This window comes from Bradysia coprophila (genome assembly GCF_014529535.1).
Source record: "Bradysia coprophila strain Holo2 chromosome IV unlocalized genomic scaffold, BU_Bcop_v1 contig_5, whole genome shotgun sequence".
Lineage (NCBI taxonomy): Eukaryota > Metazoa > Arthropoda > Insecta > Diptera > Sciaridae > Bradysia > Bradysia coprophila.
Genome location: NW_023503374.1, coordinates 6644426 through 6667373, shown reverse-complemented (window position 1 = coordinate 6667373; position 22948 = coordinate 6644426). Strand labels below are relative to the sequence as shown.

Sequence of the window (22948 nt, the reverse complement as noted above, 5' to 3'; positions counted from 1 at the left end):
TACGCAGTGTTGCCGAAAAATGCAAAATGCTCAATGTTCCAGTGTTAACCCGGCTCTCAACCAGAGATTCCCAAAGCATCAACTGTCACAATATCGCGGTGAGTGTGTACGATAGGATAAACTCGAGAGGTTGTTTTCTTTTATAAATAATTTTAATTTGTGATTTTTAGTTATTTCTCGGTAGAATAAAATGGGTAAGTCGAATGACTATTTCATGAAAGCTTCAGTAATTTATGAGAAAATTAAATTAGTGAATAAGAACGGCTCGAAAAGCGGTGACCATATTACTGTTATAATTGAAAACCATGTCGAAAACCATCCGATGTGTATTCACGGGCCAACTCTGCTGTTTAAAAAGACTTTCGACAACGGCCCTGAGCCCATTGAATTTTATGCTTGTTCAGCCTTTCGCAATCCAAAAGAATGTCCCATTTTAACGGACGAGCACGTTGCTCTAAATAGAGCTCACCTTCACGCACAATCTAAGTCGATTCTTGGCTTAGCTGAGGTAAATAATATGTTTTTTTCTTAATGACACTTCTTAATGCACTTTACTCAAGGAACATTGTTGAATTATTTACCTTAGATAGCCAAAGAGTCTCCGAAAAAACGTGCCTATTGTCATACGTGTTCTTGCCTATTCACGACCAGTGAGAAGAAAACACATCAACATCACGACTTCCTAAATGGAATTAGTGATGAACTGTTAAGCCAGCCAACCCGTTTCCTCAGACCATTGTCTCGCGATACTAAAGAAGCACAATACTTTTTCGCGGATTCAACTTTACAGTGCATTGTGAACATATTCAAGCAGTTGGACATTAGGTAAGTTGCTGTTGAATTCGATATTCTTGTTTCAATGAAAATGATTCGTTTAATTGATTCGATTAACGGTGTTACCAACAAAAGGATACAATGGTTGATTCCCAGGTTCTTTGATGTCTAGTGTACTGATTCTGAGGAATTAACTCATTCAATGAGGAGTCTTTTCTCTCTAAAGTATTACCTTGAAGGAGAATTTGTCTTTAGGAAAATTAACAGACTGGTTACCCTTTCACCTGAATGTGTCGGAAATGAAGTAAAGTGTTCTAGACATTTAGTATAGAAAGTGAAAAAGTGAATATTGGAAGTCATAGACGAAAATTGAAAATTAAACCGTTGTCGTAAGCCGCCTCTAAAACAGTTTTTTCCTGGAATAAAACATTGAAAATCATCGTTGCTCTAGCTATCACTCTAATGTGTCGATTTCCACTTCAAATGATCTAGTCTGGTAACACAGTACCAGTTCGATACGTAAAGAAGTCAATTTCGAAATGTTGTTAAATTTATGAACAGTTGAAATAGGGACATGGGACATCCATTATAAACGAATGTTGAAAGTTTGTGGATGAGATTTATGAATGATGGGTATCACGATGATTTTAAATGGTTTCCAGCCGCTGGAAATGCGACTTATTGGAACGCAACTATTTATCCCTGCGAAATTTAGTCTCACTCGCAAAATTCTGATTTGTTAAGGTTCTTCTCTCAACTAAAATTGTCGATATAATTCCTGAGCTTTTGATATTTTATTGTCTGGAAGAATTGATCTAGCAAGACCCTTATCACTGAAATTATAGCCGAAAACCTATGGCGTCACGTTCGAAACCATTGTTGTGTTAATATGGAGGATTAAAAAGTCGGTAACCGTACCAATTAAATATCGATAATGAAAATATTGTGCAGTCCATGCTCAAACAGACGATTTTTCAGTTAAACTTTTAGACTTTTAAAAAGTGTCAGGAAAAATTTGTGTCGGCGTCAAGGTAATAATACCTAAACTCTCTCAACTCTTACAAACTGATCGACAAATTTAAGAACTTTCACTATTCAATTTCCAGAGTTGTCTGGGAGGACTCAAAATTTGATGATCACATTGACTTTGACCGTAGCACTGCTTAGACCGACAAAATCACTGGTTGAACCAGTTCCGATGGGTCACATTGGTAGAGTTCAAACGTTCTGACTTAAAGCAACGAAATTTTTTTTATTTGAAATTTAAGCTTCCAAAAAATATTTAAAATTTTCCAAAAACATTTCTTTGGTTTTGGTGTTAACTAGTTGAAATCGGGAATAAAATCCATGACAATTATTTGAACTGAAGCCCATTATTCAAACTTTTTGTTTTTCCGACCCACATCAATACGATACAACGCCAAGCCAAATTGATTTACCATTGACGAAAATTGTTGAAATGCCGCGTAGAGCAGCGAGTCATGATTACTTCCCCATTCGAATAAACGACATTCCCGTTCCGAATCGAAATCCGTTTCAATTTCGGTTGGATGTTGAATGGAAAATTTCGGTAGTGCTTCGGTCGATAAATGTGGATAAAAAACCTTCACCCGTTCATACGTCATCACAGTGCTATTGCTTCGCCAAAATGCCATGCTCAAATCGTCAGTTAAGCTCGTCGGTATGGCTACGTATAGTTGATATTTCTGATTCTTCTCCGACAGTTTCATTTCGTTGTGATCCAAAATTATCTTCAGTTTTCTGTGCAAATCGTCCACGTTCATACCGCCGTATTCGTACAAGAAAAATCGTTTTTGCATTGTGTATTTCTGGCCGGTGTCTTGATTGGTGAGTAGCGTTTTAGTACTCGGTATGAAGAAGAAGCTGAGAGGAACGTTATAAATATGACTGGTGACTAGATGTACATGTGTGACGCTATCTCGAGCTAGGACCGAATTCGATATGTCGCTAGCCAGTTGAAAAACACCTCCCTGGTGTACAAAGCCAAAGAAAAGTGTGAAAATTATGTTGATGATGTACCAGTAACGTAAAAGCGTTGCACCGGCAATTTTTTTGGACGATATTTTTGAACAAATATTTTTAAGGATTCGACTGGACTTCACCAATTCAGGTACATACAGTCCAGTTTGCAGTTTCACACACAGTCCCGTTTGCAGTTTTACACACAATCCAGTTTGCAGTTTCGTGCCATGCAGGAAAATGATGGGTAATGTTAGCGGAAGAAGGAATCTTGGCTCTTGGTGATTTATTAGCGATAGCAGTCCAAGTGGAACGAATATGGCCGCTGTCATTAAAGCAATGATTGATTGTGCTCTCGGCAAATTTTTGTAATCAGCCCGGCAAAATCTGAAATTTTATTTTGAGTATCGCTACCGGAATGTGCGTATTCCTCATCGAACTTACTGATAAACCATCGAGGCAAATGAGAGCAGCGAAACCACTCCTAAGATGTTGAACAGCAGTGGTATGTTGACGAGAGCGTGCAAATACTTTGGATGAATGCCATGTTGGGCAGTATTTTTCGGATCGATATTATAACGAACGAAATTGAGCGGAGTCACCACGAAGTTACGCATTCCAATGTCCAACATAGGTATATCAGACAAGTGCAAGTAGCCAAAGTACAACGAGTCCATCATAATGAAAAATACTAAGCTCGGTAGTGCACAAATGACGAGGGCAGTCATTCGGAGAAAAAAGTCAAAAAATGAGATCGTTCGGGTGCCCATGCCACGCATTAGCCAGTAAAACACTATCGGCATGCCGAAGAACAAAAATGTTGGCCGATTGAAGACACCAACAACACACAACGTTGATATCAGAAAGCATTTGTTGAATGAATGCGCGGGCAGCGACGATTTCATTTTGTAAAGCTTCACCTTTCCCACAGTCGTTTCGGCTGCGTCGTATTTTTCTTGCAGAAAATCCATTTGAAATAGGACGGTGTTTGAGTGCACCATTGTATCGGCCACTATGTATAACAGTACCGAGCACAGCCCCATTTCGATGGTGTTGGAAAATGTTCGTGAACCGAATACTAACATGACGAATGAGCTTGCCAGCGCGATCATTCTCATTTCGCCCTTCACACCGTACGATTTACATATTTTGTACAGCGACCAATCATTGATGAACGAAATCAAGACCATGATTAGGCGAGGAAATACGACTAACGCATAGCTGGTACGCAGATCGATTTGCAGGTAGTGGCGAGCATAAAGCGACATAAATCTGAGGAAGTTAAGCGGAATCTTGACACAGAAGTATGGCACCACTATCGATCGTATCGGAAATGTTGTGTTAAACTCCCACGTCCGTGTATGTTCCAGCCCGTATTCGTCACCTGTTGGAAATTTTTCATTGTATTCATAAGGAACGGTAAAACATTTATAAGTTCCTTACCTGCCATGACTTCAATCGATTGAAAAAACTCATCTGGATGGATGTAGCCGAACTGTGGAATGAATACTAATACGATGCGAACAATTGCAAGTGCAAAATACGTGCGAATGTTTTTGTCATTTGTTTTAAATAATCTGATAAAATTCCTCAGCTTCATTTTGAGACAACCAATCGTTTTTCATTGCAAAAACTGACCGGATCGATTTTAACTTTGTTTTCGGTGTAAAATTTGGTTTGTTGTGACATTTCACTGTGGAGTGTTTACACGACAACGTTCATTCATACCATTTTGTTGTGACATTTCATTGTGTGTACACGTTCATTCTTAAAATAAACTCAATGCGCACTTTTTGTTCAAATGCATCCCTTCCATTTCCCATAGAAGAGAGTTTAAGTAGAGTGAAAGGTAAATTTAACTGGTCCAGGCATCCTGGGGTCAGCTGTGAAAACTTTCTTCTTCTTCTTCTTCTTCTTCTTTTTCAGCCTGTTTCAATCCACTGCTGGATGTAGGCCTCTCCAACTTCTTTCCATTTCGTACGATCCATTGCCATTTGCTGCCAGTTTGTACCTGCAATATTCATAATTCCGTTTGTCCATCTCTCTGGTGGTCTACCTATAGCTCGTCTTTTATATGGTCGCCAGTTCATGATCTTTTTGGTCCAACGTTCGTCTGTCCTTCTTGCAATATGTCCCGCCCAGCTCCATTTCAGAGATGCTATTCTTTCCATGACATCAACGACCCTGGTTTGTTGTCGAATCCATTGATTCGTCATTTTGTCTCTGAGTGTTATTCCAAGCATACTCCGTTCCATGGCTCTTTGTGTCACTCTCAATTCATCTTCGGATGCTTTCGTTAAAGTTAACGTTTCCGCTCCATAAGTGAGCACTGGAAGGACAAAAGTGTCGAAAACTTTTCGTTTCAGACTATTATTCATTTTGCTTTTGAAAATTAGTCTGAGTTTTCCGAACGCTGCCCATGCAAGACCAATCCTACGTCTTATTTCTGCAGTCTGGTTGTCCAGTCTGTTTGATTACTTGTTGTAAAAATTATACAACTTTTTGTTCAAATGCATCCCTTCCCTTTCCCATATAATAGAAGAGTGTTTGAAGGCCGTCCATAAATGATGTCCGCGATTTTTCTGGAATTTTAAACCCACCTATCCCATGTCCGCACTTTTCCACTACACAAATGTATGTCGGTCACACTTTTGCGAACCCCCCTCCCCCTATAGTGCGGACGTATTTTATGTATGGCCCCTTGAGTAGAGTGAAAGGTAAATTTAACTGGTCCAGGCATCTTGGGGTCAGCTGTCAAAACTTTATGAATGAAATAATGAATTGCGAGAGAGACTCGCTTTAATATGTATGCGATTTCTCTCATTTTGACGTATGACCCCGAGGTCAGAAATCAGAGCCCCTTAACACTCTATAGGCAAATGCATCGAAAGTCCTGCAGCCGAAAGTAAATTGAATTCGGAAAAAGTTATTCCACACATTCTTCAGGATGGGAGTTGTTGTTCTGTCGAGCATCAACCATTAAAATCGGGGATGATTTCAATTTCGATTGCTTGTATGTTCAATATTTCGCTCTTATTCCTATACAGTGTTAAACGAGCTTAAAAGAGAGAAGAATGACCAGTAGCTTAACTGGTTTCGATGGGTGATACGTCAAAATTTCTATGTAAAAGTCCAGTTAACTAGGAACGAACCAGTTAATTTAACTGATTTCGATGAGTGAACACTCTTTTTGACATTCTCTTTTAACACTATATAAAATGTTAAAAGAGAGTTGAAATTTTGACCTATCACCCATCGAGCTTAGTTAAATGATCTGGTTTCCCCCTGTTTTTTCGCTCTTTTAACAGTTAATTTATGAACCGTCCTAATAGGAACATCCATTGTAAAGGATGTTGTTCAGTTCAGGCTTCGAACTAGATTGCAAATTCAGCATTGTTAAGGTTCTTCTCTCAACTAAAATTGTCCATACAATTCATGAGATTTTGTGCTATGATGTCCGGAAAAAATGAATGAACAAGATCCTTATCACTGAAATTATTATATAAAACCTATGCCGCCACGTTCATAACGATATGTAATAATAATGAGATTATTAGTGAGATTATCATTAAAAAGTCGTTAACCTATCCAATTATATTTCGATAACGATGTTTAGTCCATGCTCAAACCAACGATTGTTCAGTTAAACGTGTCACTTTCGAAAATATGATGCTGGAAAAATTGGTGTCGGTTTCAATTGTTGTTTTAATTCTTCAACACAATGTACCGCATCAAAGCTGGGTAGATGCTTGGGTAATTATATCTGTCACATGTATAACATTTTCAAGTCAATATGACTGATTCTTCCTTCAGCGCCCATTCGAAATTCACCATTCAAATGTATCAGCTGTATCGTTTTCGGATCAAACATTTATAAACGCTTCGATTGATGACCGACACCGATTGAGCGTTTATTTCCAAAGTTCCGTTGACATTTATCCGTATCTTAATGCCCGCGTTATGGTGGACTCTGGAAATGGTCTATATGATTTGGAGTACGTCAACCGAACTGTTGATATTTGTCGACTACTCAAAGATTCGAAGTATGAACCATTTTTGCAGTTAGTTATTCGGGCATCTCTAACCGCAAGCAATTTCCCGAAAAGATGTCCAATCGGAAAAGTAATTTTGATTGGCGCTATTGTAAGTTTGGGGAATCTGAGACATTATTTTCACTTCACAGAAACTACTTTATGTGAAGAACTTGATACCGAATCCAGAAGAATTTCCTCCAGTGTTGCCAGACAAGAAAATCTACTTTGCTGTTCGTCTGCTCTCCAAAAATGGCTCGGCTTTGAAACCAATCGTTGCATACAAAATTTATATTGAAGTTAAGAACAAATAATAAATTCTCTTGCTTAGAAATATTGATCAGCTGCTAAGTCCCATTAAGCACGTTAGACTACGGATACGGATCGTCAGAATTCTTAACTGAAACTAAATTCTTTCCTTAAAAAGTAATAGCAGAAGTCGAGATCTCATGCCTGAATTCCAGTTTATTGAGATACCGTAGCTCTTGACAACTGAGAAGAGTAAATTGACACTGGAAATGAAAATTAACCAGACAATTATCAATCGCAACGAAAAATCGTCGGCGTAACAAATCGTTACAATTTACCTAGATGTTAGATTATCATTAAAAAGTCGTTAAAATAGACATTTGATCACTATATGTGTCCAAAACTCTGCTTATTCAGTCAAATGTGTTTTTGACTGTTCGAAATATGCAGCAAAAGTTAGAGTCGGTGTCCACTATTTTCGCATTTGCTTTAATTTGTCACCTTAATGCACCTCTGCAAAGCTCCGTAGATGCATGGGTAATAATATGATTGACACCCATCATTTTAAATTGATATGACCGGTCCTTTCCCCACTCCCCAGCGACCATTCGAAGTGCTTCACTCCAATGTATCAGCTGTATCGTATTCGGATCGAATTTTCATAAACGCTTCCATCGACGACCAAATGCGATTGAATGTTTACTTTCTCAGTTCGACTGAAATTTATCCGTTCGTTAATGCCCGTGTCATGGTAGACTCCGGTAATGGACTCTATGATTTGGAATATTTCAACAGAACCGTCAACGTTTGTCGACTACTCAGCGATCCGAAGTATGAACCATTTTTACAGTTGGTTGCGCGAACCACACTGCCCGCCAGCAATTTCCCGAAACGGTGTCCAATCGGAAAAGTAATTTTAAACCGTTAATACAGTGTGAACGGTAATTGAATTTTCAGACAATATTTTCACTTTGCAGAAACTTTTTTATGTGAAAAACTTGAAACCGAATCCGGAAGAATTTCCACCAGTGCTGCCGGATAAGAAGTTTTACTTTTCTATTCGACTGTTGTCGAAAGATGCATCGACTTTGAAACCTCTGATCGCTTATAAGATTTACATTGAAATTAAGAACAAATAAACTTTCCGATTCGATTTTTACATACATATCTACTAGTAGTATACTACTTCTACTATAAATCGTATCAAGGGTAATGGAATTAGTGAATGAAGCTGAAAACACACGAGCAATTCTGAGTTTCTGTTGTGGACAATTATGCTATACTTTCTATATTATTCCGATTTTCACCGTGATATAAACAATAGAAAACGAAGCACACTGTCGATCCCATCAACAAAATTGTTCGTGTGTTTTCAGCTTAAACTAACTCTCATAACAAACTCGGTAAGACATTGCCAAAATTACCTAATAACAATGCTTGTACAGGCGGAGAGACAGAGCTTTCAAGGCTTTCACTAAAACACCTACCGGTTTTTACAACTAAGTTTATTATTCATTAATATTCCAATTCCAATAAATTATGAAATGTTCTCAATATTGCTTCCCAATAATTGGGATAAACTGATGATTTCAATCGTAATTGCTGAATGTTAACGACAATTCCAAAAGTCAATTGCTCACATTAGGCAGAACATTATTGTGATCAAAACTTTGTCTACGGCAAAACTCTAAAATGTACTCATTGTTTTTAATAAACGGGTCCAAAGTATAATCCGTAAAGCCACTTTAAAAATACAAATTGTCCGAACCAATATTTTCGATTCCCAATCCTTCATTCATGTTCTGTTGATTGGGAAAGTTGAGAAATTTTTGGCGGCTGCATAGTGCTGGTCGCAATGTGTTAACAGAATCAATTTTTAAAAAAATCGTAGCTCAATTCTTGCTTGGGAAAACGTTTTGCATCGAAGTTGTTCGAGTGGCCCAACTCTATTACTTTAAAATCTTAAACATCTGTATTTAATTTCTCCCAATTTCGGTGTCAAATGATTGAAATGTTTATAAATTCGAAGAAATCGATCTGAATTAAGCTCTGCTCAGAGTTGTGTTAAAATGAAACTGGGACATTTAAATTTATTTCATTCCAGGGCCTATTTTTGGATAATTTTTCCAAAATTTCCAAAAAATTGCAAAAAAGTCCAAAAACTGCGAACGTCCAAAAACCAAATTTTTCCATCATTTCAAACGAACGGTTTTGGCAACTCCTGAGCTCAGCCTTCTGTTTTAGCCAGCTCTCAATGATTTTGTTTGATTATTGTCGCTCTCATTATTTCAAATTAATCATGTTTGACAACATTTGAAAACTGATAGTGTCAAGAATCAAACAAAATAATTGAGAGTCAGCTAAAACGCAAGGCTGAGCTCAGGAGTTCGGAGTTTGTGGAAATTTTTGGCAATTTTCTTGGAAAATTTTGGAAAAAAATCCAAACAATTTCCAAAAATAAGCCCTATTTTATTCCAGTAATTTATCATGAACTCATGATCATTGAACGAATCGTGCTAATTGCTTTACATTAAAAACGAAACTGTCACGTTTCCTGATCAATCGAAAATGCTATAAAAAGTCTACAGACTACAGAGCTGAAGTCATACTTCAGTGAAAGTCCTACGGTACAACAAACAAACAACAAAAATGAATAGTTTAATCATTCTTGCCACATCACTTGTTATCGCTTTGATAGCCTCGCCAAGCACTGGTCTTGTTTATCCGACAAGCAAATTGTTCGTTCCCATAATGGAACGCATTTGCTACGGTGAGTCTTAGTGAATTATTCCGGAAAAGTTTTATTTCTACTTCTCTAATGACGACTCTTCCCAGATGAAGTTTTGGATTCGTGTGGAGATGACGTAGAAGCTTTAGGTAAACCTGGCTACCAAGTTTACTGTATGTTTTGTCGTGGTGGCGTTTTCGACGATTCCACGGAAAAGGTAAAAGGAAGGGGCATCGTCGAACCGAAGGGTACATTCAACTTTGCCAATCTACAAATGCGCTTGTACGGCTGTTTCGCCGAAGAGAATTACGTTAGATGTGCTTATCAAACTATTTACAAGAAGTACAGGAATGCGATATTCGATGTGGCCGATCCGAATTGTGAACACTTTGCCTCACTCCAAGATACTTTAGCGCAATTGTACCGCAAAGGAGATCCGTATTGCTAAGAGAGTCTCTTGAATTTTATAGGATGAACTTGTTTCGTGGTTTAAAAACGATTACACTGAATATGCCCTTTGCTTTTACTTGGGATTTTTTTTGCATCAAACTTATCATTACAACAAAAAATTTGAAATTTTATATTCCTTTTATTGCGGTGACAACGAGCTGTTGTTGACGATGGAATTGTCAACGGCATAGTCGAAGCAGAACGAGGATAAGAATTCGTGACCACGATTTATTTAAAAAAAAAAAATTAAATTTGTGAATCTATTGCAATCCCAGGCCCGGACTGGCTATGCTGGGCGATCGAGCGATGCCCGATGCGCTTTTCGGTTTTTGGCGCTCCTCAGACCTATAAAGTTTATCTAAGCGCCTCTGAGCTTTTTCACTGTGCAATCCGTACAGACTAATTTGAAGGTAAAGTGTTTGTGCGCTTTCAAATAATTCTATTTGAATTTCTATTCATGTAGTTAGTAGGTGTCTGTAATTTCCTAATTAAATTGTAAAATGCTCCACGAAAAAATGAGGAGAATTTCTGCTGAAGATCTCCTTTTCAACTACGTTGAGAAGATGGATGAAAATAAAACTTTGTGGACGCATTTTCTCAACAAATATCGACTGCAAAAAGAATGCATTTCAGTGAATATTCCAGTCAAGTGAGTAAATAATGCCCTCAATGCTACTTCTTCTATAAATCTTGTTAAGTGTAATGGAAATAGTAAATGATCGCCAAAACTGAAAACACACGAGCAATTCTAAGTTGCTGTACTTTCCATTGTATTGTGATTTTCACTGCAAGATAAACAATAGAAAACGCAGCACAACTGTCGATCCCCCCAACGCGTTGCTCGTGTGTTTTCAGCTTACACTAACACACAGAGAGGGAGGGACAGAGCATTCACTAAAACACATACTATTTTTTACAACTGAGTTTACTCTTCCTTAATCTTCCAATCATGAAATGTTTTCAATATTGCTTCCGAATAATTTCGATAAACTGGTGATTTCAATTTAAAATTACGATTCGTAATTCCACGGTTGATGTACTTCTGTTTACCTTTCGACAATTGCGATTCCGATAAAATCATTCCAATGAAAGCCCATCATTGAAATACTCTCGATTCGGTGCTAGATTATGCATATCAACTTCATGTCGACGTTCCGATCTGAAAAGACGGTCTCGATTTGTCAGTAGAAACACAATCACATACACCGAAATGGCAATGAAGATCAGAATCAGGATTAATTTGATCACGAAAATTTCGCTGCTGATGAAAATGTTTTCGCTCTCTTCAAAATGGTTTTGATTTGGCGAGTCGTTGCCGATTTTGTCTAAAGTTTGTTCACAATTGATGCCACGTATGTGTGGTTCTTGTGGATTTGTCGACTTCGGATCCAGGAGAAGATTAAGTTTTTCCCAATTCACACTCTCCATAAAACGTAGCAAATGCGAACACTCGAAATTATTATTTTTTATGTCCAACACTGTCAATTGTGGCAAAAGTGTATTTCGAAAACCGATCAAATCTTCCAGTAAATTCTGTCCCAAGTAAAGGGAATTCAGATACCTGAGAATAGGCAGGAAGACATTGAAATTGAACTCTTTCAACTGATTTCCGGACAAATCCAAAGATATCAGCTTATGTTGATGCGAAAATGTTCCCAATCGGATGCTAGAAATATTCATCCGTCTCAAGTACAAATATTCTAAGTTCGTCGAATGTGAAAATATGCCAACTTCCAAGTTGCCAATCAAATTGGACGACAAGTCCAAATGCTTCAATTCCGTCATCTTCTCGAACACATCTATATTCAAAGATGTCAGATTGTTACTCGATAAGTCCAAGGTCGTTAAACTGATTAGATCGGAGCATCCAACCAAATGCTCGATTCGATTGTGAGATAAATTCAATTTTTGAAGACTGTGAACGCCCTCAAATGCCATTGGATCGATGCGATTAATTGAATTATTTGAGAAGTCGATGCACGAGATTTGGGTGTTGATGAATGTAAGTGACGGAATTTCTGTTAATCGATTGTTCGATGCGAAGAAATTTTTAAGTTTAGTCGCATTCCAAAATGTTTCCTTCTTCAACGTTTCCAATTCAACATCGGATATATCGAATGTATGGAGATTTTTAAATAAACCAAAAAAGTTCAGTCCAATTGCAGGGAATCGACATTTGTTGAAGTTTATATAGCCAATACGTTGCACTATCCATGTAGAAGGGCTAACCGCAAGTGAATTCTTATCGTTCGTACCGCAAGTGTAGTTAATATACGTACAACCGTCACACACAGGTCCCGAAATCCAACCACTTTTCCAATCACTGATTTGCTCATATTTATTGGAAGCAAACACAAAAATGCTGAGACTCGAATACAGATGCAAAATTGCCAAGCAATACACTAATTTGGAATGAATCATTCTTACATCACATGAAAACACTGCCAAATGAAAATGTAAAATTGAAATTGATGTAAGGCAAGTGAAAGACCAACAATAACTGTCGCAGGCAGGAGCATTCTCACTGTTGGAATTTCGAACCGTGACTAAAAAAATTCTTATCTATAGATTGCAATTTCCTTACTGTTCCACTATGTGGTGACTAGTGTAAGAGAAATAAGACAAATGGCACTGATTATATGAGCTAGGAAATTCGATACGCTTTGTGTATGTTCAACACAAAGGAAAATCTTATAATTTGACTTGCGTCACCCCTGCTATGCTAAAGCGCGGACATGATAAAATGAAGAAATACTCAGAAATTATTATTCGTAATTAACTGGAACAATCATTTAGAATTAAAATGAACAGCCAATCCTACTCCTTCGAATTTGTATTTTCTGATATCTTTTCACCAAAATCGTTTTTGAAAAAAGTTGCTTGCAATCTTGTAGATTCGATTAGTTCACCATTGATTCTTCAAATGTTTACTTTGCATTCAAAATGCAAAAATTGAAGTATGAACGGATTTTGATCATATTCGATTCAGTCATTACATTTCACAGCGAAAAGTAAAATCTCGGTTGTACTTAAAACGAAACTTCGAAGAAGACTAAGAATGTTTCTGCTCCGCAGCTTTTCTGGAGATGATGAGACACTGAGTGATTTCCTGCGCTAGTTTAATTTTTCACAATCATTTTCGAGTCCAAAGTGCTTTTTTTCAATGTTGCGATTTTGCGATAAAACACAAGAACTTTGATTACAAAATCATGTAACCAATTCAATCCATTAATTAGATCATCAACGGATAAGATAACTTTGGCTGTTGAAATGAATGTTACAAAAAATCGTCTTTATGAATCATTCAGTATTTGAATATTAAAGTCGCAGCAAAATGATTGAACAAATTGTAAAATTTCATTTTTAACACTACTACAGTGAGCGGCAATCAATTCTGTATCGAAGTTTGTATTCACCAGCTGGTACGTACGGACGTGCTTAGACCGTATACCATTTGGTTGGTAACTGTTACCCGACCTACCTACTAGCAACATTCCTAATACGAGAAGAGTTAGCAGTTCTCTTGCTAATTTGCCTATTATGACACACCCCTTCCTAGACCTAGACACCAAATATTACAAACAATATGACAATTTAGAGTATAAACGTACAATCACCGATGTGCCTCGCACCCGATCAACAGGTCTAAATTGGCAATCACAAAATATGTTAATGGGGGATTGAAGTTTTTATAAGTTATTTTTAATCGACGTAAAACATTATTCTAAACAAAAAATTGTTCAACGGTATGTCTCTAAAATGCACTGATCTTTTTATAAGTTCGTCTAAACTTCGAAACGTACAGCCACCCGCGAGGCCACCCGTAAGAAAATTACAAAATGGCGGCCCTGCATTTTTTATTTTATACTGTTTTTAAAAATTCTTTTGATCAGAATTGTCGATACCCATATAGTTCTTGCTGGCAGAACACCTTACACATACTTATTTTCATTGAGTCTGGAAACGGCCTCCGGCACATTTCAGGCGGCTGACAAAATTGGGTACTTTGTAAACAAAATTAATTTTATAAAAAAATCTGTGCATTTTAGAGGCATACCGTAGAACAATTTTTTGTTTAGAATAACGTTCTGCGCGTTCTGCGTCGAATTGGTATGTTACAAATGGTCTGAACAATCTGGTGCTTATCTGATTTGATCTTAATTTACATTGACGATGATTACTATTTAACTATATCCATCGCTTATGGTTCGTTTGATTCAGTTATCGCTGCGTATTCATCGTTGGTTGTATCAGAAATGTTATCCAAACTTCATGGATTTTTTGTGCTACTAGCAATTATCGAATCTTTAACGCAGATAGGAGGACACGTAATAAATTTCGATTAAAACTAGATTCACCCTAAAAAAATCTTATTATCTAGAGAGACTTCCGAGTATACTTTACAAGCGTGTCAACGAAATCATTTTCGACGGAAGTGAAACTAAATTCTACAGTCGATACGGCGGCTGGTTCAATTTCTCTACACATTAATGTTTTGACGAATATTTTCAAGCCATACTTACTGGCATTAGCTTACACCGATTCTGGCAATGATCGTTACGAATTGGAATTGTTCAACAGTACCATCGATTTATGTATGTTTTGGGAAAATAACCAATACGAGCCATTGCTGCAAATAGCCGTTAAATTGTTGAAAAAACAAATGGACGGATTTTTGGCAGGAAGATGTCCAATCAGGAAGGTATAGTTGCTATTGATTGATTTGATCAAACAGAAACTGACGCATTTATGCACTGAAGCGATTATATTCCATGAAAGATGTTGTCATCAATCCGGACGTATTTCCACATACAATGCCCGAGAAGAAAGCTTTTATTCAGCTTACGTTCATGTCCAAAGACGACTCCTATTTCAAGAATCTTGGAATGCATTCCGGTTATGTAAGGATTGAAAGAATTCATAAAACAAAGTTGTGAGTCGTTTTTGAATCGTAAATCGACAACAAGTTGAAGATTAAAAGTTGTTTTGATCTGAAAACGTTTGCATTTTAAGTACAAGTTTCTGACTGATTCGCTCAATGCGCAATTGTAGCAATGCGCATAGTAATGTGGGCATGGCACTTTAATCTGTAACCAGCATTTGCATCGTCGAATTATTGTTGTTTAATCAGATTTTTGTCTCATTTGATTTTTAATCTTTTAAAGCCAAGTCAACAAAAGTCGTTATGGTCCAGTTAAAAAGCCGTCTGATGAATACACAGTGCCATATAAAGTTGTAGCACAGTAGAAATATATTTTTCCCTTATTACAGTTTGACGTCACTGAAATATAGACATAAATTCGATTCAGCTGGTGCATTCCACAAACAAAATTTCAGTGACGTCAACTTTACACAATATTTCGAACTTTTTCAAGCTTTAATTTTCGTTGTTCCTGCTGTAGAATTTGATTAATTTTTAATGCTGCTATAATAGCGTAGTAGGACTATCACAATTTACACCTCGTTATTTTCAAGGTTATGATAAATATTGTTGCATTCATACAAAAATTAAAAAAAAAAACAACAAAATGTCGTGTCCTCTACTATTCTGTTACAATCATCCACTTGGGTTGAGTACACTTCAAAAATCAGTAGACCTTTTCTGCTAAGTCGTTCCCAAACTACTAAAAATTCAAGAAATAAGAAATTTCGTTCTAAAACAGCTCGAAATCTATTGGAATTTTCTCAGAGTAGCGTTCATAGAACATTGTCTCATCTAAGTAAAATCTAACAGTTTTCGATCTATTTTTGTTCGTCATGGAACAGATATTTTTGTTAGGATTAGATGTCTTTGGCTTTTAGAAATGATTACAGTTTCGTACCTTCTCCTCGCATTTACATGGTACAGACTACAGAGATGACTTTCAGTGGAATTGTAAAGTAGGACTCTCTACCAATTGTGAGGAAACACCATTCATCGAAAATGTAAAAATTACAAACTGCAAACCTAAATCTGTTACTTCTATTGTTTATAATATCGCTTAGTGTCTGAAGCAAAATCTTTTACTTCATTAAATTTACGCCACGCTTTTCTATATAACAGAACGTTAACGTGAGCGGGTCGCTTACTTTTATTGTCGATGTCGATAACAGATGAGTTTTCCACAGATTTTTCCGTCCTGCTGAAAATAAGTTTCAAACTATTGTCTTTTAAAAGAAAACGAATACATTTTCATTGAAATGGAATAAATCGGAATAAATGCTAAATTCTAACTATCTCCATTCCCAGCAAGGTCATTTGTATTGGAGCACCACGACTCTACGAATATTTAAAAGTGAATTATGAATCAATTCAAATCAAGAGCATAGTTCTAGACATCGATTCCCGACTTAAGATATTTTTCGATAAGAACGAATACTTTGAGTACAACATGTTGAACGACTACTACTTCGATGGACCCGAAAAACGAGCCGCTTTTGAGGAATTCATGAAAGAAGCCAAGTAAAATTTGACAAGAAATATTTCAAACATCTCGCTTAAATTTACGTTTTTTTTCAGCGATTCAAAGACGTGTCTCTTCACAGACCCTCCGTTTGCTTGCCGTACGGAGCCGTTATCACATACCTTAAAGACAATTGCGCACAACTATAAAAAGGTGAATTCAATCTACCACGTCCTACCGATTTTCTGGGTTTTTCCGTACTTTATGGAAAACTACATACAAAATGTGATGCCGGAAATGAGCATGGTGGACTACATGGTCAACTATACGAACCATAAATCATATCACGATGGATCAACTGGCCGAAAAGACGGATCACCAATCAGAATTTTCACAAATATTCCATTGAACTTGGTTCAATTGCCCGCTTCCGAGGGCTACAGTTACTGTAAACGGTGTGCAAAGTTTACATTCAAGGAAAATACTCACTGCCGAAAATGTGATGTTTGTCCGTCCAAGAATGGCGGCAAGTATGTCCATTGCGAATTGTGTGCCGTATGCGTTAAATCGTATTACAAACACTGTAATAAGTGTGATCGCTGTACTCAGGTGGCAAACCATGATTGTGATGTGTATCAACGGAATATTAAGTGTTGGATTTGTTTGACCAAAGGGCACAATGAAGTGAATTGCAGTCATTGGGCGAAATTTGGTGCGAAAATGTCGAAAATTAAGGCGAAGTCGTTAAAAATATCGAGGAAAATTTGTTTGCTTTGTAACAAGACTGGACATAACGAGAGGAATTGTACGAAACGTAGCTTATTATTGAAAGAAACGAAATTTTTGGGTGAGGTTTGTAATATTTTTACCAATAAAAGTGGAAAGTGAGAACACCAAAATGGAAAAGATTTCGCTGATTTTTCTTTTATTACTTGAAGTCACAAAGCAAATTTTTATTCAACGATTTCTGTACACTTCATAGACTATTTCCTCCCCTTTAATCGCGAGTCGATTGTACTTTATTTCCCTGTACGAACCGGCGACACAGACGCACACATTTTTGTTCAAATATTTCGGTTATTCTTAAGCTTAACATTGGAATTAACTTTAAATTTGCGTCGTCTCCTAGCAAATAAAAATTGCAAAGCGTCCATGGTGATTATTGAAATGTTGTTTAGAACCAAATCCCTTTTACTTTGGCGTATTCTATGCGAAAGTTATTTAGCAATCGTTGCATCATGGTAAAGTCCCAATCTGGAAAGGGCAAACCAAAATTATTAACATGATGGGAAGTTAAAATTCACCGAATTTAATTCTACTCTTCATAGAAATGTGGCAGAATTTCGAAGATATCCCTCTCCACGGTGGGGTTGAACAAAACTTAAATAGAGTCGCGACACCACCTCTGATTTTTTTTTTCATGTTCTTATTGAGGGACTCGAGTACTATAAGGAACCACATTCAGTTCGCGGATCCAGCTAGCCGTTTTGGAGAACCGGCACTCATGGCCGTGCGCGACCGACGAGTCAATTTGAATACATATTGTTATCGCAACGGATAGAGGGACTAATTCTAAGCTAATTCGTGTTGAAATGGCCTTCCTCGACAACTTGACCACGTAGCTACAGCCAGCTTAAGTCGAAAATTCGACATCTTTGAATGGTGATATGTCCAAGACGAAGAAAGTTTGAAAATCTTTGAATGGCGATATTGGTAGAGGATTCCATGCTCTATTAAACGCCGAGAATATATTTTACAAAATTTGTCTCAATTGTAGAATATTTGAAAAACTTTATTTTCACCATCCTCGGCGAAACTAGGACTCATCTGCAACACACAGGTTGACCCTGTCTGCAACAAAACAATAATGCCTGATCAGCCTGCAGTCTAAGCTTTACAACGATACCACACTCGCCATACCAGCCTCACAACAAGTATCTGTTACAACATTTTGTTTCTAGCAAGGTCACTCTACGCCAAAATTTTCAATTTATTATCAATCTCGCGAGTCCCTCAATAAGAACATGAAAAAAAATCAGAGGTGGTGTCGCGACTCTATTTAAGTTTTGTTCAACCCCACCGTGTCTCACATACAGATCACCCTGATAGGCCTTAGAAAATAAATTGATCGTCGTGTGAATGGGCGCTACAGAATTTTGTAAATCATGGCATATGTGGCTTACCAATGCGTAAATTCGGCTGCCGTAAATATTATCAGTTGGTCTAAAACTGTGAATCACCTTTTGGTTAATGGTTGAAGGAAGCTGTTTATAGTTTTAGCCTTAACGACTGTCCTTACGGTAGATGAGACATAAACAACAGAGCTTTACTTACAGAGCTTTGAGAAAACTTTTAGAGAAAATCAAGAAAAATTTTCTCAAAGATAGGCAGTGGTACGGTACAGCCTCTTTAGAAGAACTACTGCTGTTCGACCTAGTAATACGGTCTAACTTATTTCGAGTGTTCGAATTACTTGAGGAATGTACACTGTAGAACTTGAGAGCCCCAAGGGAGTTCACGGATTAGGCATGGACGCACTATAAGAGCCTTCATTATGACCACTCTTAGTGTGATATAGTAAGCCAACATCTCTTCTGTGAACAAGAAATTTCTTGTGAACAAATTTTTACCTACAATCGATTCAGTATTTTGTTGCAAGGACAACTTTCTCATGTGCAGTTCTCATTCTTAAGACTTTTTTGTCGGAAAGCGTTAAAGCAAACTCTTACCCTGTAAATATCCCTGCAACATCGGAGAAATGTTATACCAAAACAAACCGCACGACACTCCAACAGCCGAAAAATGTGCCTAAGAGTAAACAGCTTCCATCACGAAACATATTTTCCATTTGATCAATTGAGATTATACTTACGATCTTGCGATTAATTTTGAACCAGCTAAGGTAATTCTTATTCAAAGGTTTGCTAGTTTGAAAACAAATATATTGGCGACAGAGCGGACATCTCGGTATGTCTTCATATTCGTATATTGACGATATACAATCACTGCAAAATGCATGGCCACAATGCAGTGTCTGTGATTTTATTTCATTTTCGTAGCAAATTACACAGAAAGTAATTTTTTCTTTGGCTGATTTGCTTTTATCGATACGCGAAGGTGCTAGGCCCATGTTGTTAAAGTTTATTTACGGTACAATGACTGACCGAAAAAGCAATGTGCACTCGATGATCTTCGATATCACTGTTTTGCAGAGACTATTTTTGGGAAATCATTTTCTCATATTTTCTTGAATTTTTCCGCATTTTCATAGATTTTTCCACATTTTTACAACTATTGAAAAAAATATTTTTAGGAAAACTTGGAAAAATACAAGGCCGATTTTTAGGAATTTCATCCTTCAACATTCCTAAAAAGTCTTAAAAAAATTCCTCAAAATTTCTAGATTTAGGAATTCAAGCATTTAGGAATTTCTTAAGAATTTTATGGGCTTAAATTCCGAAAACTAGGCGCTGCCACATTGTCGTAATTTATCACTCGATGTGACTCTAGCAATATTCTGCTACTATGTTGGGTACTTTTTGTCAACCACCATTGAAATGCAGAACTTATACATGCTTCAGCACTCGTTAATTCCAAGTTATCTTGAATTTATTTTCAGACAATAATCATCACTGCTACGACTGCAACATCAACTTTGAACTATCGACTATGTTATTAATGCACAATTTAGATGTCCACCGAAAGGCTGGAATATCTCGCCGGAAAATTTCATCATTTTTATCGAACCTCCTCGAAAATGAGACACTCTTCTCATCTGACAGCGAATGCGAGTATCGTATCACAACCACAGTTCGACGGATCGCCAAAATTAAGCCCGAAATTCAAGCAGTAAATGATTTCGACGATGATTCAACTAGTAATCGAATAACTAGATCGAATGCTGTTAAACGTGAACCGGCGGAAGTTGATCGAATTGGCGGCGGGGACAGCAGTAAAATGCCTTGTTATGTTTGTGGATTTATTGCTGAAACGGAACCAATGTTGAGAGAGCATGCGGAAAATGAACATGGCATAGCTGTTGAAAGTGGTGAAATATCGTTTTCTTCAGACATTGGTAAACAGGGCTACAATATTGATTCGGTAGAAAATGGCTGCATTTCACAGCCCGAACAGACGACGAAAGCTCGTAGATCAAAGAAATTTTCTTGTGAAATTTGTGGGAAACATTTTAAACAAAAGGCGGCCTTAGTCAAACACATGCAGATGCATTGTCCTATCGACGATGCGGATGAACTTGAGCAAGATAATCAAAATGACGACATCTCAGACGCTTATGACACAGACGATAGTGAAGTTGTCGATACCAAAGCGAAATCAACAAGTGGCTTCCCGTGTAATGTTTGTGGTAAAATCTATGAAACGAAGGACCACATCCTGAGACACTTCAAAACGTTTCATCCACATGATGATGATGCACTGACTGCTATTATCGATATAGTGATTAAGCATGAGGGTGATGGCCTTCCATGTACAAGTTGTCCGACAGTTCACTCGAATCGGGACTCACTGCGTCGTCATTTGCGAAAAGCTCATCGGATGCCGAACAGAGACAGTGACAATAAGTCTACCCAATTCACCTGTGATATCTGCGGTAAAATGTTCAATCGCCCCAAGTGCTTTGCGACTCACATGAAAAAACACAGTGAGGCCACCGTTGTTGTCGAGAAACGTAGAGTCAAAAATCCGAAAAAGAAAACCCACCTGTGCAGCTTCTGCGGCAAGTCGTATCCGGGATCGAATCATCTGAAAATTCATCTTCGCATACATACAGGTAAGGCAGATGAGAATAACCGGTGATAGAGGTTAAACCTAATTACAATCGCTTCACATAGGTGAACGACCGTTCAAATGCCAATACTGTGATAAAACGTTTGCGATAAAGAAGACGTGGCAGGATCACACCTATTCGCATACGGGTAAAATTGAAACGATATCTCTGACAATTTCAGGCTTAATTGTTACTTCACTGCAGGTGAAAAACCATATTGCTGTCCCGTTGAAAATTGCGGGAAACGATTTACCCATTCAACTGGCGTCAGGCAACACATGCAGTGTTGTCACAGTTCCGAGAAACAATTCCAGTGTCCTCATTGCGATAAAAAATGTTCGAAAAAGACACATTTAGAGTGAGTATCAATTGGCGGCAATATCGGCCAGAAAAGAGTTTAAAAAATTAATTCTTGTTCCAGAGATCACATCCGTTCGCATACCGGCGAACGTCCGTACGAATGTAAATATTGTGGGATACGATTCAGGCTAACATCAACATTGAGGATTCATCACAGAACGCACACAGGTGAGAAAGATAATGTTGACTTTCAGGTATTGATACCAATGGTTGAGGGTCTTGATGGTTGAGGTTTTATAAAAGTCGAGATCACCTTCTACAGAAATGATCTCCTTGACGTCGTACCTAAGATATAGAAAATTGTTTAGGCACCAGATAGCCCCAGTACCTCAATACGTCACCAACTTCCTTTAATTCACCAAAAAAAATGGATAATTCAGCCTCACGAAGGAACCACCTTTCACTGGTACTTTTCGCCTAAATTCTCATTCTTCCACTTTCAGGTGAACGACCATTTGTTTGCAAGGTTTGCAATCGAGTAAGTTTCTTTTGATGTCCGTTAATCGCTCCTGTTTTACTTAACTTCGGAAATGTTTCAGGGTTTCATCAAGTCATACGGTCTGAAGCAACACCTAAAGTCCAAACGTAATTGCCTTCCAACAACCGTTCAACCAACACTAACGCCAGACATCGAACAAATCGAACATCAACCCCAAGACCAACAGCAACCAACAATCGATAACAATGTCCCCGACGATGTACAATTCCATCAGCTGTTAATATTACCACCACATCAAGTGTTGTCATAGTGTAGAGTTGACGGTTTTGTTTTAATTTTTTTTTAATTTTAAACCCCATCGAAATCGTCTCATTCAATTTTTTTTTGTTTTATTGAACGAATATAATTCACACGTCGCTCAATCACACCAGCCGCACTACAAACAACATAAATTAAATTAATTTAAAGTAAAAAATAAATTGTCATCAAAATTCGGCGTTATAGTCGTGATGATATCGTCGCGGATTGTACGTGTACATCCCCATCGCATTCGGATGATGCGGATCCATGTTGTACAAATCATTTGGCGGATATGATACGCTCTTTTGCGGATAGTGATGGCTATCGTAATAATGTGGCTGCTGTTGCTGGTGTGGTTGTTGTTGCGGTTCTTTGTGCTTGCGCGATGATCGCCAGCTGTCGTATATATTTGAACTCGAACCGTGCATAGAGTTCGTGAATCGCTGTTTAAAAAAAAAATGGTTT

The 22948-nt window shown here is 37.6% G+C and overlaps 7 protein-coding genes across 9 annotated transcripts in view; 4 read left to right on the top strand and 3 right to left on the bottom strand.

Moving 5' to 3' along the window:
* Positions 1-65: 65 nt before the first annotated feature.
* On the top strand, positions 66-22814 carry LOC119071895 (rRNA N6-adenosine-methyltransferase ZCCHC4-like). Of its 3 annotated transcripts, XM_037176996.1 has the most exons (7): positions 66-194; positions 20215-21387; positions 21449-21532; positions 21589-21742; positions 21806-21912; positions 22188-22222; positions 22284-22814. In XM_037176996.1, the coding sequence occupies exons 1-7, from the start codon at positions 191-193 to the stop codon at positions 22491-22493; spliced, it is 1767 nt and encodes a 588-aa protein (XP_037032891.1). In that variant the 5' UTR covers positions 66-190; the 3' UTR covers positions 22494-22814. The 3 variants fall into 3 exon arrangements, with proteins under 3 accessions (XP_037032891.1, XP_037032892.1, XP_037032893.1); XM_037176998.1 differs by lacking the exons at positions 20215-21387; positions 21449-21532; positions 21589-21742; ... (1 more) ...; positions 22188-22222; positions 22284-22814 and adding exons at positions 252-508; positions 587-825; positions 16442-16654; positions 16712-17500 and having other exon boundaries at positions 80-98; positions 171-194; XM_037176997.1 differs by lacking the exons at positions 20215-21387; positions 21449-21532; positions 21589-21742; ... (1 more) ...; positions 22188-22222; positions 22284-22814 and adding exons at positions 252-508; positions 587-825; positions 16442-16654; positions 16712-17500.
* On the bottom strand, positions 2057-4459 carry LOC119071891 (GPI mannosyltransferase 4). The gene is made up of 3 exons (XM_037176990.1): positions 4198-4459; positions 3199-4138; positions 2057-3141 (listed from the first exon to the last, which is right to left on the bottom strand). The coding sequence occupies exons 1-3, from the start codon at positions 4352-4354 to the stop codon at positions 2148-2150; spliced, it is 2091 nt and encodes a 696-aa protein (XP_037032885.1). The 5' UTR covers positions 4355-4459; the 3' UTR covers positions 2057-2147.
* On the top strand, positions 7431-8174 carry LOC119071962. The gene is made up of 3 exons (XM_037177093.1): positions 7431-7571; positions 7636-7944; positions 8012-8174. Exons 1-3 carry the CDS (start codon positions 7479-7481, stop codon positions 8171-8173), a joined length of 564 nt encoding a protein of 187 aa, XP_037032988.1. The 5' UTR covers positions 7431-7478; the 3' UTR covers position 8174.
* On the top strand, positions 9655-10320 carry LOC119071968. Its single transcript, XM_037177099.1, has 2 exons — positions 9655-9804; positions 9870-10320. Exons 1-2 carry the CDS (start codon positions 9684-9686, stop codon positions 10208-10210), a joined length of 462 nt encoding a protein of 153 aa, XP_037032994.1. The 5' UTR covers positions 9655-9683; the 3' UTR covers positions 10211-10320.
* LOC119071961 lies at positions 14418-15197 on the top strand. Its single transcript, XM_037177092.1, has 3 exons — positions 14418-14540; positions 14594-14914; positions 14973-15197. The coding sequence occupies exons 1-3, from the start codon at positions 14469-14471 to the stop codon at positions 15147-15149; spliced, it is 570 nt and encodes a 189-aa protein (XP_037032987.1). The 5' UTR covers positions 14418-14468; the 3' UTR covers positions 15150-15197.
* Positions 17506-19750, bottom strand: LOC119071970 (E3 ubiquitin-protein ligase TRIM21-like). Its single transcript, XM_037177103.1, has 3 exons — positions 19468-19750; positions 19325-19403; positions 17506-17849 (listed from the first exon to the last, which is right to left on the bottom strand). Exons 1-3 carry the CDS (start codon positions 19723-19725, stop codon positions 17770-17772), a joined length of 417 nt encoding a protein of 138 aa, XP_037032998.1. The 5' UTR covers positions 19726-19750; the 3' UTR covers positions 17506-17769.
* LOC119071875 (serine-rich adhesin for platelets) overlaps positions 22548-22948 on the bottom strand; it is a 42374-nt gene continuing 41973 nt past the window's right edge. The window contains exon 11 of the mRNA XM_037176950.1: positions 22548-22926. Coding sequence (XP_037032845.1) covers positions 22669-22926 — 258 coding nt within the window. The 3' untranslated portion in view covers positions 22548-22668. The remainder of the gene's footprint in view (positions 22927-22948) is intronic.